Below are 15321 nucleotides of genomic sequence, written 5' to 3' on the forward strand. Positions count from 1 at the left end.
TGGACTACTCATATATTACAAAGTGAGTTATACTTAAGCAATAGAAATCGATAATAAGTGTAAATTAGCATAATGTGCAGAGGAATTTAGTTTCGTGTCTGAAGGCAAAAGAAGTTAAACTGAAACTTTCGAGTTGGTAGAGCAGCTAAATGCGGCTGAATCATAGAATCTTTCTATGAGATTCAATCATTTGTTCTGGTTGTTCATGGGATAAAACATTTTTGTTATATCTGCCCCATGTAAGGGAATCCGGAATTCACGAAAATCGTCAATGCCCCAAAATTTGAATTCCATAGACTTGACGTCGGCGAGGTAGAAAAATCCTTGAGGAACTTAAACCAAAATAAAAGTGCCGGGCACGATCAAATATCTCCAAGACTACTTAGTATTGCAAGTAATGAGCTGTCACCATCATTGACAAGGATCTTTAATGGCTGCATAGAAAAATGTTATTGACCGGATGATTGGAAAAAAGGAATCTGGGTCCCGGTTTTTAAAAAGGATGATCACAAGGATTTGAAGAATTACAGGCCAATTTCAGTCCTAAGCACGATTGATAAAGTATTTGAGCAGTTACTGGCAGGCCAAGTATCGCATTATATAGAACCTTACTTGAGCAGGAACTTAACAGCATATCGTAAAAGAAACAGTTGTGAGACAGCGCTCATAAATCTCCTGGAAGATTGGAAAAAATCACTAGATGAGAAAAAAGTAATCGGAGTGCTGTCGTCTGATCTATCTAAAGCTTTTGATTCTCTAAACCCACAACTACTGTTAGCGAAGCTCAAGGGATATGGATTTGGTGATGATGCTATTGAACTGTTACGATCGTATTTCTCAGAAAGGAAGAACAGAGTTAGAATGGGCAGTGAAATCATGAGCGAGTGGAAAACTGTGGTAAGATCCAGCGCTTGGAATCCGGAATCCACCATAAGTCCGGATTCCCTTACATGGGGCGATTATATCGAGAAGCAAAACTCCGTTTGTTAAATGTTTGCGAGCATGATTATCTTGCCCGTCTTTTTGCTATTCGAAAGGCCTTTTTTATTCCCTAAGTTGCATTTGTGCGTGTATTTTCTTGTGGTGCTGTCGCTTTAGTAGTGGTGCAATAGGGTTTAAACTGTGACTTCCTTCCTTTTCGAGAAATTATAAATTCTTTCCGCAGCTTTTACGTAGCTGTTGTTGTTGCTCTGAATTACTTTTGCAAAATTTAACTCGTTTGAATAGAAATACTATCACCACCAATACGAGCACAACACCAACAGCACCGAGTAGTGCTATCACCACTATGTTGGTTTTATGGAATTCATCTTGTGTTGTATTGATCGTATTTCTTCCCTTTACCACCGTCAGGTTGAAGGAACGTCTGATTGGCCTGTAGTTCCTTTGCTGTACTAAACACAAGTGTTCTCCCTCATCTTCGGGCTTGGCTTCTCGAATCTCGTACACACAGTGTCCTGTACTATTATGACACAGTGTACGATTCCTCTTCTTGATGATGACAGAAGGCGTTGGACGGCCTGTCGCTTTGCATTCGATAGTCGTTGCGTTACCTTCTGCGACCACAATTCTTTGCTCGCGCGACCATGATGAGTTTATGATTTTTGCAGGTTCTGCCGAAGGGTGCATGAAATGAAAAAAATAAATAAATGGACTTTCTTGTTTCTCTCCTTATATTCTTTTTCAGCTCTTCTTTCCTTCTTTACTCCCTTCACTGTCATGATTTGTTCCCTCGTTCCTTCATTTTGTTCCTTCGTTTTTCCGTTCATTCTTTCCTTCGTTCCCTCGTTCCATTCTTTCTTCTTTTTCTTTCCTCCTTCTCTCCCTCCTTCTTTCCTTCTTTCCTTTCTTATTTTCGATTTTCCTTCCTCCCTTCTTTCCTTTCTTCTTATCCACCTTCTTAGCATGTAACTGACTGACAATTAAAGTATGTTATAACTTACCAAATTTTACAAGTCTCAGCCAATTTGTAAGGTGGCTCCTGTCCAAACTTACTTCCACCTCTACGCCATACCTCTTGAAGTCCACATCCGTCAAGTTGTACATTTTGACTCTTGCTGTACAATTCACACAGTCGTAAATATTCCCGCTCCATTTCACCTTGCTTTCAAATCCTCTTCGTTTAGATACAGCGTTGCGTTTTTGGACAACCAGGATCTTGTTTTTCACATAGCCAGGATCATCCCAAACACCAAAAAGAAATTCAAACACTCCAAGTGAGCTTGACCAGGCTCCGACGTGGAAGTACCACTCTAATGTGACATCACTGCCTTTTTTACTGTACACTTCTTCGTCAGGTTTAACGATGAACGAATCTGTCGTACTTGAAGCTGATAAAATATAGTTTGCTTTAAACCAGTACATTACCAATTTTTTTTTTTTTTTACTAGAGCCACAGATATAATATTGGTCCACGTTAAAGTGCTACTCTGACGAAAATCGCTCAAACTTGGATTCAGCTGAAACTTCCCAAGAATACTCTCTAAAGGTCCAATAATCACTGTATGAAGTGTTTTCTCGATATTCAGGACGAAAGTATGATATTTTTACGATTATTTTTTGGAGTCTGTGACGTCATACACTCAACATTATTGGACCTTTAAAAAGTATTCTTAGGAAGTTTCAGCTGAATCCAAGTTTGAGCGATTTTCGTCAGAGTAGCACGTTAATAATTAAAGCGAGTTCAAGTGTAATTATTAACATGTTAGAACATGTATAGAAAGGATGGAAAAAAGCAAAACGTTCTATTATTTTATATTATGACATTCCCTGCTGAATGTTGTCATTGTTAAAAACGAAAATGAAACTGAAAGCTTAAAACCAAATACTTTCACAATTGCTAACAATATCAAATGACCTGATAAGACTATATTGGTAAATAATATGCAAACCCAGTGAAAAGCCATAGACCACTGAACCACATCAATAACATCCGGCAAAGTTTTATCCCTTAAGAAAATTATCAGTAGCCAAACGGTATTTTATAACCAGCATATTTACTGTGGTTTTCCATATTCTGCAAACTCGGTACTTACAAACTGAACGCTGAAATTTGGTTTTTCGCTGTCGTCAATTAAAAACAATCAGTCGGTTCTTGATCGTCGGCAGTGAATCAAAACAATTCCACAACAAGCCGAGTTCCCAGAATATCGAAAACTGTAGTAAACTTTACCGTACACTGAGGAGTTTTCAAATTTATAATTACTGTACTCTATTTGCAAATTTACTCTATTCTGGTTGGACAAGAAGAGTACATTGAGATCCCAAATTGTACTCTGTAGAGTCCCAATTAAGTTGCTCAAATTTGTGTTAATCATAAACAAAAAATCGCACACTCGTACATATTCGTGATACTCGTTTTAAGATACTCAATTCGGAATTTATAGGTACTCAATGTTTTGAAAGCTTTCAAAATTGGACGAGCCTTTAGGCGAAAACATTGAGTACCTATAAATTCCGAATTGTGCTCGAGATTGTTCGATTTTCTAAACAGTTGATCAACCGTGGGGAACCAATAAATGAAATGAAAGTAAAACGACATAATATGGATAGGACTCTGCTAAACGCGTGATAATCACAATGATCCGTTATTTTTTCAAATTAGTCAAGATTATTGCTAATATACTGACCATTTCATTAAACGATCCTATTAATATTCTTAATATTACGACTTTCTTAGAACGATAGTACTTTCTTTTAACAGTTGGAATTCACTGATTTGATGATTGTGTCTTCATTTATAGACCGCTTGCATTGAATTCCTAGAGGAATCGTTCTGGGGGGCAAAACAATTTGGCGCCTTTTCTTTTGCAAAATAATATATTGTTTTGTCTCCAAGAATCTGCATTTTTGAATTTTTGAATCCGCAACTTTTTGACCTATGATACGTATACCTATCGGCTACGTGTGGGCGGTCTTTAACGATTCGAATACGCTACTTGCATGTGGACGCGAATGTTGTTTTTAAATCGGAAACAAAAAAGTTGTGGATTCAAAAATTTCCGGATACGTGTGGACGAGGCCTTAGTCTCGTGATTAGCAGCTGCATGAGATTCTTGATATACTGCGCAGATCAGCTCAAATACAGAAGCTTAAAAGACATTTTTATACTCTTAAAAAAAGTTAAAACTGCGTTTTAAAAATCACTCTTTTTTCCAGTTCAATTGCTAGCAAAATAAAGGTCTGCTTTGAGTTTTTAAATTAATTAAGAAATCAATTAAGATAAATGCTAGATAAGTAGAGTTTATATATTTAAAATAATAATAGAAAACGCGCGCGCATATATATCACTAAGGACGTCATGTTAGTTTATAGTTTCCGTTTGACTCTACTCATTATCATTATTTCTTCAATATATGTTTTTTACCTGAACACCAGTCACAGCCTGAAGAGAGTAGGAGAAATAAGAAAGATATCATAATGCCTGTTATTAGACATTGGAGCTTGATCATTTATAATGAGGAAAGCGTTTCGGATCATCGCGATATATATTTCAATCTCATACTCATTAATATTTCATGAGCTAATCGACCAACCAGGGTTTCTTATTTGTACCACGGGGTAATTAAATATTTTATTAATCAATTGAGAAGGTTTTCTATCAAATCAAGGGCACTAGGACACCGAATGTGGTTGGATTTCTATAGGGTTTTTTTTCCTTTCGATTATTTGAATTAAATTAAACGTATATACTTGTACTTATCTTGTGTCCGTGTTCCTTCGCTGTCATAATGCAGACGTTTTCTTCCAAAGGTCAAACGGTTTGAATAGCCGATGAGCGTTACTGGAAGGGATTTCAAGTCCGCGCAATTAGTTCCAGTCCGAGGCTACAACTAATTGCTTTTACTTGAAATCCCGTCCAGTCTCATTGTCGCCTTTGAAATATTACTTCACACATTACGTCTTGGTATATGATCGCACGGAATGCTCGATATAAATAGATCATACACAACATGTTCAACCAGAACATTCATCTCTTTCTTTCTTTCTTTCTTTCTTGCTTGCTTCCTTGTTTACTTCCTTTCTTTCCTTCTTTCTTGCTTCCTTCCTTCCTTCCCCTTCTACTGACGTTCCCCCTCACTGCTTTTTTGTTCTCTTTCTTTCGTGCTTCCTTCCTTCTTCTCTTCTCCTTCTCTTTCTTCCTTTCTGTCTTCTTTTTCTCTTCGTTCCTTTCTTCCTTCTTTTTTTCTTTCTTCCTGTCTTCCTTCCGTCTTTCTTCTTCTTCTTTCTTTCTTTCCTTCCTTCCTTCCTTCTTCATTTCTTTCTTAACAAACAAACCCTGTTCTATTTCTTTAATCTTTCATTCATTCTTTTCCTCAATCTCGAGCCCAGATCCTTCCGGCTTTTGTCAGCGGGCTTGTTGGGCCGACCGGAAGGTGATGGTGGGCTCTGTGTACAATATTGCTTTTCCTCCCCCTTGACAATGATAGAACCCAACTTCCCCTCGTTTCTGCCAATGACTGCTGCGTGAATTGAAAAGGGGAAGATCAGTAACTTGTGGTTTCCAACGGTCCACCCCGTTAGGTGTTCCACTCCCATTTCACATTTCAGTTTCCACTGCGTATACAACCAGCTATCTAAATCTTTTAGGTTGTTTTAGTGTTCGAGCGCTCTAAAGTAGTGTAAAGTAGTGTAGTATCTAAAGGATTCTTCTTTTGTTAGATTATTTTTTTCCAATCAGTATTTTTCATCCTTGCACTTGACGCAGAGAACGTGGTCGGAAAAGACATCGACTCGTACTGACGACCAGCTACATTTTGAGATGATGGCCAAAGGTTTCATTCGCTTGTCAATGTTGGTGCTAATAATGCATTTAGAGACACAGTGCAGAGCAGGTAAGGCAATTGTATCAAGATGACGAGAATAAGCATGATATATTCTGTTCCCTTACCTATAAGCCACTCATATTGTTCAGGTTAAAAAGTAAAACCGCGGTCATAAAATGATAGTGCATCACAATAAATCCTTCGAATCCCTAATCCCTAAAGAAAGTCTAACAGATACATCAAAGCTTAGGTACAGCTTTTAAGCCGGGAATTTAAAAAAAAAAAGGAATTAGTACTTTGATTAATCCTGACGTAGTTAGTTATAGGTTTCATTATCATGTTTAATTACATCCATTTAAAAATCACTGTTGATTTCTACAATCTCATTGGCTCCCAACAGTGCGATTTAATCACGAATCGCACCATTTTGAGTTTTAAATCGCACTCTTTTGATTAGGCAATGAAATTGGAGAATAATAGAATTTGACCAATCAGATATCAAAAAAGGAAAGTGAGAAAAAGGCATTAAAACAGAGAGACGGTTTTTTTGACTAAGTCTTAGTAAACTTTAATCTTAAATGTATTATCATTGCAGGAGATTTCAAAATGAATATAATTGTCGTGCAAATTTGGTCTGAAATCAAACTTGTGATTAATAAATTGCACTCCGTAGCGGTCATAATTTCGTAATCACTCGTTTGATTTCACCAAATTGCACTCCACTCAGTTCAATTACCATTATTTATTCAAGATAAATATTTTTTCTATTGATAAGTAAGGTTAATTAATTAATTGTAGCATAGTTGAGAGGGGGATTTGCATTAGACAATTCAATGGACGAGCCACTAAAAAAATAGCAATGAATGAGTAATCTTTGAACGCAATACTACAGTTTCGAGTTCCTTGCTGCTCGGGGCTAGCCTCGATTTGTGCAAAATATTCATGTGTTGCAATGAAGGTCCGTGGAATCTGAAAGTGTTTGCATTGTTAAAGTTGTGCATTGTTTACTTTACCGTTGGTATTGCTTACTATCAATCACGTGACTTTCTGGAGTTGACTTTGGGGGGCAAACAAGCGGTTGACTGGGGGGCAACTAGTGGATGCTAAGTCAAAACATATCAAAATTAGTCCTCAAACTATTGTATTTGACTATTTTCACGACATCAAATCAGAAAACAAGAGATCAAAACAACCTCCAGGATTCTACAAGCCATCAAAAAAGAGCTATTACCGGAAGTGACGTCTATTGATAGCAACCTATTAAGGAATATTTAGACACTGATTTAGAGCTATGCCAGAGTAAATGAGTCTGTAATCAAGGAAAAAACAGTAATTTGGAACTGGAAAAAGGTATATCTACGATCTCAGCATCAATTTTACCACTGGCTTCGGTAGTCACTGATACGTACACGATACGTGAGGCCGTCAGATTATACTAAACACTGTTTGAGATGGAGTTTAACTCCACTCGAACGTTCGTAGGCAGATCTGTCGCAGTCAGAGTAATCTACGGTACCGGCCACCGGCTACAGTTAAAGGAGGTATTTTTTCACCTACAAGAAATCTTCTCTGTTTTGAGAAAGCTCTTGTTTTAGTATGATGTGGTAAATAAAGAAAGCAAGAACACCATTGGATTGCTAATAATCTAGAAATTTGTTAATAATTTCTTTGCAAAATCAGCGACAGTGTTACTGTGAATAGGAATAGCGACTTAAAATGTTGTGTTGAATTTTTACTCTAAGAAAGTGAAATTCATTCTACCAAGTTTTGCATTCGATTTAGTTCAATAAGAACATCATCTACGCATTTGGGATTTTAATTCAATCTTAAGATTGAGAATTGTTTTTTTTAGAAAACCGTTGGATTTCTCGTCCAAGCCAGACAATATCCGTAAAAGAAGGTTCGAATGTGACTCTCGCATGGCGATACATCTTGTCCAATAATATTACACCAAGACAAGTAACATTTGGAGTGTGGAAACCACCCGGATACATCAAGACGAAACTCTTACTGGTAACAGGATCTGGATCGACAATGGTAATAATAATATCAAATTATAGAAAATATTTTTAGTTCCTCTGAAACATATTTATTTAAAGAAATTTAAGTAAATATTTTTTGTTTCGATTAGAATAATTAAGAAGGAAACAGAAAGCAAAATGGAATTACATTGTTTAGCGCGGGCTGTTTGCAGTTGACGTCACGGCCGCTATTTTAAAAGATTGTTAATATTGCTGCCTCGCTCCTTAGTAATGACTGGTCTGCTCGTTTTACATAACTCTGTCAATCAGTTATTATTATTGTATGATTGCTTTGTATGTAGTTTGTAGTTTGCTTTTAGTATTGTTAATGCTGTTTATAGATGGTTTTCAATGCCCACCATCTTGGTTAAAACAAAACAAGAAGACTCAGTTTGTTGTTAAGTGTGATGGTCCAGGTGGTTGTAATTTTGAGAAATACTTCAAATCTGACAAAATTTAAGTCCAACCAAGATGGCGGCTTTGAAAACTGTGCACAACTTTAAGCTCTAATAACCGTTTTCGTTCTTATTAAGGTCAACAATTTAGTCAAAGGACGATTGCTCTTCGAAGGAACATTATCTAACCCGGGAACTGCTACCATCAAGATACTACACGTATCGATACAAGACAATAAGACGTATGGGTTTGAGATAGATACTGGACTTAGCCGTTCTTCATTCAAACACAGTTTTAGCTTGTTGGTGTACAGTAAGTTGATTGCTCTTTGCATTCGCGGTAAATGACGAACTAGTTTATATCACGTGATCCATTATCTCTTATACCTTGACTCCTTGACTCCGACATAACCTTGGTTAATTCATCGTTGTCCTTGAAAACTCATGGATGATGTGCGAAGCTTGTCTATACGCTGCTCTAGAAAGGCTTCAGCGGGCAAACCAGTTGTTCTAAGGCCGGAGGAAGAATTCAGACGGTATTTTCTTGAAATACAAGTTGCTGCTGCTAATTCTTTCAATTTTACTTCATCATTTCACAGCTTACCCTGCACGTCCTCGCATCGTTATTCAAGAAGTCGTCACTCATTCATATTTGCGGTTGCTATGGCAACAACCAATAGCTCATTTATACCCAATCACAAAGTACACAGTGTGGATCCGAAAGAACCAATCACGATGGAGAACCTCTAACACGACTTTGAAAGAATCAATTGTACAACTGTGGGGGGAGGGGAGGTATGAGTTTGGAGTAACCGCGTGGAATCGCTGGGGCCAGAGTCCATTGGAGGTCAATAATACAGTAACGATTACAAGACCTTCCCCAGCAACGTTAATATTCACTGGTCGTACTGAGAAGAAGACTGATCCTCGCCACACGACATGTCAGTATCAAGTTTATTTTGTCCTTCAGAAGACGGGGGGACCGCCAAACACTTTCCAGCCCGTACCCCCCTCCCCCTTCCCCCTGCCAAAAATCACACGTTCAACTTCTGTGACTCACATCTTCAAAGAGTCGTTAACACCACTTCCTTGTGCCTTAAAGTTTAGAAAATGATCACGTGATATGTTAGAGAATATCTCCCATCAATCACCAGTGATGTCAGGTCACGTGACTGACCCCAGTCTCCCTTGTTTTTAGTCTATAGTCATCTTTAAATAGAAAGCGTACAAAGAAATATTTGTCGTGGAGGCGATGGTGTGAAGTTGCTGTCAGCTTTGTGATCGAATCTAAAGTTGCCTATTAACTACGCGACCCAGACAGTCTGCATGAGGTTTGGACTTCCGTGTTCAGAGTCAGTAAATTTTTGATCTACAACAGACAAATACCCTGACATCTTGGACTGTACGGCTCCTCTGCCATGCCGAATAAATTATGTTAATTATAAACATGGAAAAGAAACGAACGGTGAGTCATGTTCTGCTAATTATAAGACATCGCAATGTCTTCTATTGTCTCGGCAGATGTCTTAAAGTGCCTAAAATTCCCTTTTCTACTTTTCTATTCAGCTTAGTTTGTAAATATGTGACTCACCTTTCGTCTCGTGTCGATGTTAATTATAATTCATTCCGAATATGGCGCAGGAAACGTGAAGGGGACTATTGCGAAAATAGGTGTGATATTATGTAACAAAGAGGATTTTTTTTAACTTTAAAGATCGAACATCTACACATCTTCCTACAACAACCATAGCAAATCAAGACGAAAAACGAGGTTCAAAAGGTTTTTTTGAGAAGTTCATGACCCATATTCTTATCCTGATTGGTGTAACTATTTTGGTGACGTGTGGGATTTGTCTGTGTGTTGCTGTGCTGCGATGCCGACGAAAAAATACCAAAGGTTTATATCACAATAGAACTTTGTCGAATTCTTAAAATATATCGCTGTGTTCCTTGATTACAGACTTATTTACCCAGGGTTAGCCTCGTTTTAGTGTCTAAATATTCACAAATACCAACAGTAAAGTAAAGAATGCACAACTTCAACAATATGAACACTTTGAAATTCCATGGACCTTCACTGGAAGACGTGAAAATTCTGCTTAAAATGAAGGCTAACCCTGAGTAAAGTCTTTAGCTAACAAAATGGGATAAAAGTTCATATTTGGTAACGGTATTTGTTTGTTTGTCCAAAGGCAAAATAAATCATAGGAAAAAAAGGTAAAGCTAGCAAAGTTAAATATTTGTAAAATTCAAGTGTATTTGTCAGATTGAGGAATGCTTCACTTGCAAACTTTTTGGTTTTTTTTTTTTCTTTTTAGAAAGACAAAGAGAAAAAAGTTAGCGAATGACATAGTCGTCATTAGCCATGAAATGGTATGTCGTCAACGGTTTAGAAATATCTTATTCTCATTATAAGAACTTATTTATGATGTTGTTTTATGTAAAATCCTCGAAGCACAGGAGAGAAACAACAAGAAGTAACTCTGCTCACATACGACCACAAGTCCGGGAATCGTCCGCAGATTACATGGGTAACAGGCGGCGCATTAGCACATCACACGTAGCCTCCCGCACATCACTCGTACCTCACGCACACCACACGTACCTCACGCACACCACACGTTCCTCACGCACACCATCCGCACCTCACGCACACCACACGTACACGCACACCATCCGTGCCTCCCGCACATTACCCACCGTACCCCCCGCACACCACCACACGTACCTCCCGCACATTACACGTACCAAAGTCACATCACACGTACCTCCCGCACACCACCACACGTACTTCTAGCACACCAGCCATGAAATGTAAACTTATTTGTAACGCATTTCAGTACAAGGAACCAAGCACCTTTACCTTGGATAGAGATACAAACGAAGTGGCAGAGGAACTGGCACCTTTTACGAAGTTTGAAGTTACTTGTACGTTGCATAACACTGATGTACCTTCTATGAAGACATTTGGCCAACGAAATAACAGCGTTACATCATCGAACAGAAATCGTAAGTCGTATGTCGCACACGTAAGTTGCATATATCGTAGGTCGCATATCGTAAATCGTCGCAAATGGGGTACTTCTTATAACTCTGAAAGACATCCACTCCACATTAAACAATTATTTCTTCATTCTACGAATGTTAACAACAGATGGCTTCCCGCCTCAAGGAATGCTAATAAAACTTCCACACTCGACAACCGGTGTACTTCCTCCACTCTAAAAACGAACTCGAAGGACTCGAAACTCGAATTGGACTTAGAAAACCGGCCGACATATCAAGCTTTACTCTATATGTTAGTGTAGAAGTTGGAGTAGAGAAAGCTCACTCTATATATGGTATGATCAATTCCATATTTGGATTGTGCGGAAAAGCGGCAAACAAAAAGGCCGTCGTTTTATAACGAATTCGACATGAACATTTTTGAAGAAAAGAAAAAAAAGACAAGTAAAAAAGAAAAAACTTTTGGAAAATCGAGGAAGGATACGGGGACGATGCTAACTCGTGGGTCTGCCTCGCAGACAGCAGACACAGGGAAATACGTACTACACTCAATGTTTGATATGCGTTCTACGTACATCGAAGTTAGCGGAATTATGATGAACTTCATAAGTAGTTCCAACAGTTTTAATATCAATATACATTATGAAATTTCAAGAGGTGTGCTTGTATTTACATCAGTGTTGTCTTTCTTTCAATGATCCAGAAGATCCTACTGATAATGACATTGAAGGTGGCGTCCACATTTACCAGGACATTGACCAACCACAAGGTCCCGCTCTACCACCGCGAAACTCTATCAAAAACAGACAGGAATCGAGCAAACGAAATAAGTCTTCATTACGAAAGTCTTCCCCTGGCAATGAAACAAATATGAGGTCAAGTAAAAAATATCGTAGGGAAGATTCTAGTGCCGGGAAAACGAGTTCAACAAGAGAGATAGTTCAAAATGAGCACAGAGGCGAAACAGCGAAAGGAGGCGAAGGAACAACACGTAAAGGAAATCAAGACAAGTCTTCTCCTATCTATGCTAATAAAGATTGCGATTCTAGTGGAAGGATATCGAGTAAAGGTTGCAAGACTACGAGTTCTTCGACGTCTTGTTCATCTGAATCAGATTGGGAGGTATCTCCAGAGAGTGTTCATCTGTGTGATAGAATAGGAGCTGGTTCGTTTGGTCAGGTGTGGCAGGGATTGATTGGAGGCAAACCTGCTGCTGTTAAGATGTTTAAACGGTACGTAAACATTTAGGTAAAACTCACCAGTTTTGAGAGATTACTGTGGAACAGAAGAGACCACCGATTGCTATTGTTCATCTGTAATTTAAAATATCACAAATTTTCTCATAAATTTATACATTTTTAGTATTTCTCAAAACTGATTGGTAGATAAAAATGGATTTTCGATCCATGCGCAGATGTTAAAAATTTAGAAACACTTGCGCAAATCTTGGAGGGTTAATCAATTATTTATTTATTCATTTTCTGACTTGTCTATAAAAGTGGATATTACACGCGCAGATGTTAAAAATTTAGAACACTTGCGCAAATCTTGGAGGGTTAATCAATTATTTATTTATTCATTTTCTGACTTGTCTATAAAAGTGGATATTACACGCGCAGATGTTAAAAATTTAGAACACTTGCGCAAATCTTGGAGGGTTAATCAATTATTTATTTATTCATTTTCTGACTTGTCTATAAAAGTGGATATTACACGCGCAGATGTTAAAAATTTAGAACACTTGCGCAAATCTTGGAGGGTTAATCAATTATTTATTTATTCATTTTCTGACTTGTCTATAAAAGTGGATATTACAACGCGCAGATGTTAAAAATTTAGAACACTTGCGCAAATCATGGAGGGTTAATCAATTATTTATTTATTCATTTTCTGACTTGTCTATAAAAGTGGATATTACACGCGCAGATGTTAAAAATTTAGAACTTTTGCGCAAATCATGGAGGGTTAATCAATTATTTATTTATTCATTTTCTGACTTGTCGATAAAAGTGGATATTACACGCGCAGATGTTAAAAATTTAGAACTTTTGGGCAAATCTTGAAGGGTTAATCAATTATTTATTTATTCATTTTCTGACTTGTCGATAAAAGTGGATATTACACGGCAGATGTTAAAAATTTAGAACACTTGCGCAAAACCTCGGAGGGTCAATATCATTCAACTATTTATTCATATATTTTCCCAGAGAGAGCATCTGCATCTGACAAAAAAGACTTGTTATCAGAGCTCGAAGTGATGAAGACACTCGAACCTCATCCAAACGTTGTCAAACTTAAAGGTTGCATAACCAAGGCAACCGTGACATGTAGTGGCTCGGTCTTTTGTAAGTATATTGTCAAGAAGTTATATTGTGGAGAATTTTTGAGAGTTGGCGATATTTAGCTCAAACGCAGAATAGAAAAAGTATTTGCACTCGGAAATCCGAATACAAGATGCCAAGAACCATTTTTTTCGTGAATTAACTGTGTGTTATTAAGTAATTAATCCAAAACGATTATCATCTAAAGAGACCCATGGCCAACTTAGAGCAGGGGTGGAGAGAGTTGGGGTACCCACCACCTCTCGAAATGTAATTCTGGATTTTGTTATCAAATGTCTCCAAAACCAAATATCAAATCACAGTCTACTGTGTTTTTGCATGTTTGCTAAACAACATACAGTCCTTTGACCAAACGTTGTCGTTTGATCGGCTTCATCCCTACGCGCCTAGACCGAAAAGGATCATGGGGATAATAATTCACAGTTACTAGCTGCCGCATATGTTATCTAACACGTCTTGAGCAAGTTGTACTGGACTGGAAATACTAAAGTTTTGGCTCTTATCCCCAAAGTAACCTATTTCGAAGCTACTATCTGTAGCCGGTGATAACTCGTCTGAACAGCGCTCAAGCAGATAATCTTTAGCGCCTGTACGTTGTCGATATTTGAGACTATCCTTGATGGAATATGATGTGAAACGGCTCTGGTTTTCCTTGCGTAAATCGCGAAGGCAAATGTGCATTTTGCTCTCCATTGTGCGATTGTCACCGACCTGATAGAGAACAATTAAATATTCATGTTAATTTACCCGTTATCCTTTTCGGTCTAGGCACGTAGGGATGATCCGATCAACGACAACGTTTAGTCAAAGGACTGTATGTGTGTATGAATAGTCTCCACGGACACCCAGTAGTATCGAGCATCGAGTCAAAGGTCATGAGGGTGATTGAGGGGGGGTCGGTGAATTACATTAGCGATAAGCCATAGTATCTCTCTTCCAGACCCCCCACCGCTAGTTTTCCTGAGCTCGTTCCGTATGGAGATCTTTGGGCCGTATTACCTACGTAAAAGTAGAGGAGAAGACGATATGATTACTACAAGCGGTAAAGACTTGAAGGCTCCTAACAACACCCACTGCCAGTATCAGCATTGTTAGCTTGCTCATGACCGTTCGTGTGGCGAAAGGACTGGCTTTCTTAGCTGAAAATACGGCTGAATCGGTGCTACGTGTGTAGAACCCATAGAGAAACAAGAAAAAGGGGCCAGGGGGGAGATAAGAGAATTAGAATTAAAGGAAAGAAGAAAAGATGAAATTGAGAGAAGCGAAAAAATGATGTTGTACAAGATAGAAAGCAGAGCTGGAGGGGAAAAGGCAGAACAGAAAGAAACAAAACGGCCTAAAACAAGCACAAGCCAGAATAACCTAGAAATAATAATAGGAAAGCTACAGAACGTCGGAGCGAATGGCCAGACGACAAGCCTACAGACAGCATAGAAAGAAATAGGGAGGGGGGGGGGGCCAGGACAGACAGCAGCGCATCGAGAACATAAAAACATTTAAAGTACCAGCAGGCCCACGCACCAATTTCTATCATGTTGGCCCGCCCATATGAAGGTAAACTCCCCAATAAATTGTCTATATCTCAGATTGTCCTAGTCGATCACTTGACTGCTGCGAGGAACGTTCTCTCGGTGACAGGCTGAGATGAAGATCACAGACTTGGGAATGGCAAGAGTAGAATCTTCACGAATGAAGACATTTACACCAGAAATAAACGTCAGTTATCGTAGACACAAGAAAGAATCCCATTGACAACACTATTTAATAACTGACATATTCTAATTATTTTCGG

At 38.3% G+C, this 15321-nt stretch overlaps 2 protein-coding genes across 2 annotated transcripts in view; one reads left to right on the plus strand and one right to left on the minus strand.

Annotated features, from left to right (window-relative positions):
- Positions 1 to 5028, minus strand: part of LOC116309096 (uncharacterized) — a 5640-nt gene extending 612 nt beyond the window's left edge. Inside the window, exons 1-3 of the mRNA XM_031719646.2 lie at positions 4367 to 5028; positions 1944 to 2330; positions 1 to 1613 (exon numbers count right to left, since the gene is read on the minus strand). The exon at positions 1 to 1613 is cut by the window's left edge and continues 612 nt beyond it. Of these exons, the coding sequence (XP_031575506.2) occupies positions 1147 to 1613; positions 1944 to 2330; positions 4367 to 4451 (939 nt within the window). The 5' untranslated portion in view covers positions 4452 to 5028 and the 3' untranslated portion in view covers positions 1 to 1146. The remainder of the gene's footprint in view (positions 1614 to 1943; positions 2331 to 4366) is intronic.
- A 389-nt stretch (positions 5029 to 5417) lies between these two features.
- Positions 5418 to 12435, plus strand: LOC148906171 (uncharacterized). Its single transcript, XM_089039418.1, has 9 exons — positions 5418 to 5834; positions 7618 to 7802; positions 8320 to 8494; positions 8781 to 9122; positions 9896 to 10078; positions 10374 to 10398; positions 10500 to 10554; positions 11022 to 11190; positions 11891 to 12435. The coding sequence occupies exons 1-9, from the start codon at positions 5762 to 5764 to the stop codon at positions 12433 to 12435; spliced, it is 1752 nt and encodes a 583-aa protein (XP_088895544.1). The 5' UTR covers positions 5418 to 5761.
- The last annotated feature ends 2886 nt before the right edge of the window (positions 12436 to 15321 follow it).

Source organism: Actinia tenebrosa, unplaced genomic scaffold (assembly GCF_029948245.1).
Source record: "Actinia tenebrosa isolate PJP-AT-01 unplaced genomic scaffold, QUT_ActTen_1.0 PGA_scaffold6__47_contigs__length_16458017, whole genome shotgun sequence".
NCBI classification, from domain to species: Eukaryota; Metazoa; Cnidaria; class Anthozoa; order Actiniaria; family Actiniidae; genus Actinia; species Actinia tenebrosa.

What these genes read in the sequence shown, in the direction of transcription:
- LOC148906171 (XM_089039418.1), top strand. Translation starts at nt 5,762, where the DNA reads ATGATGGCCAAAGGTTTCATTCGCTTGTCAATGTTGGTGCTAATAATG. An exon ending in AGAGACACAGTGCAGAGCAG is followed by an intron (nt 5,835 to 7,617) that starts GTAAGGCAATTG and finishes TGTTTTTTTTAG; the next exon opens with AAAACCGTTGGATTTCTCGT. An exon ending in TACATCATCGAACAGAAATC is followed by an intron (nt 11,191 to 11,890) that starts GTAAGTCGTATG and finishes TCAATGATCCAG; the next exon opens with AAGATCCTACTGATAATGAC.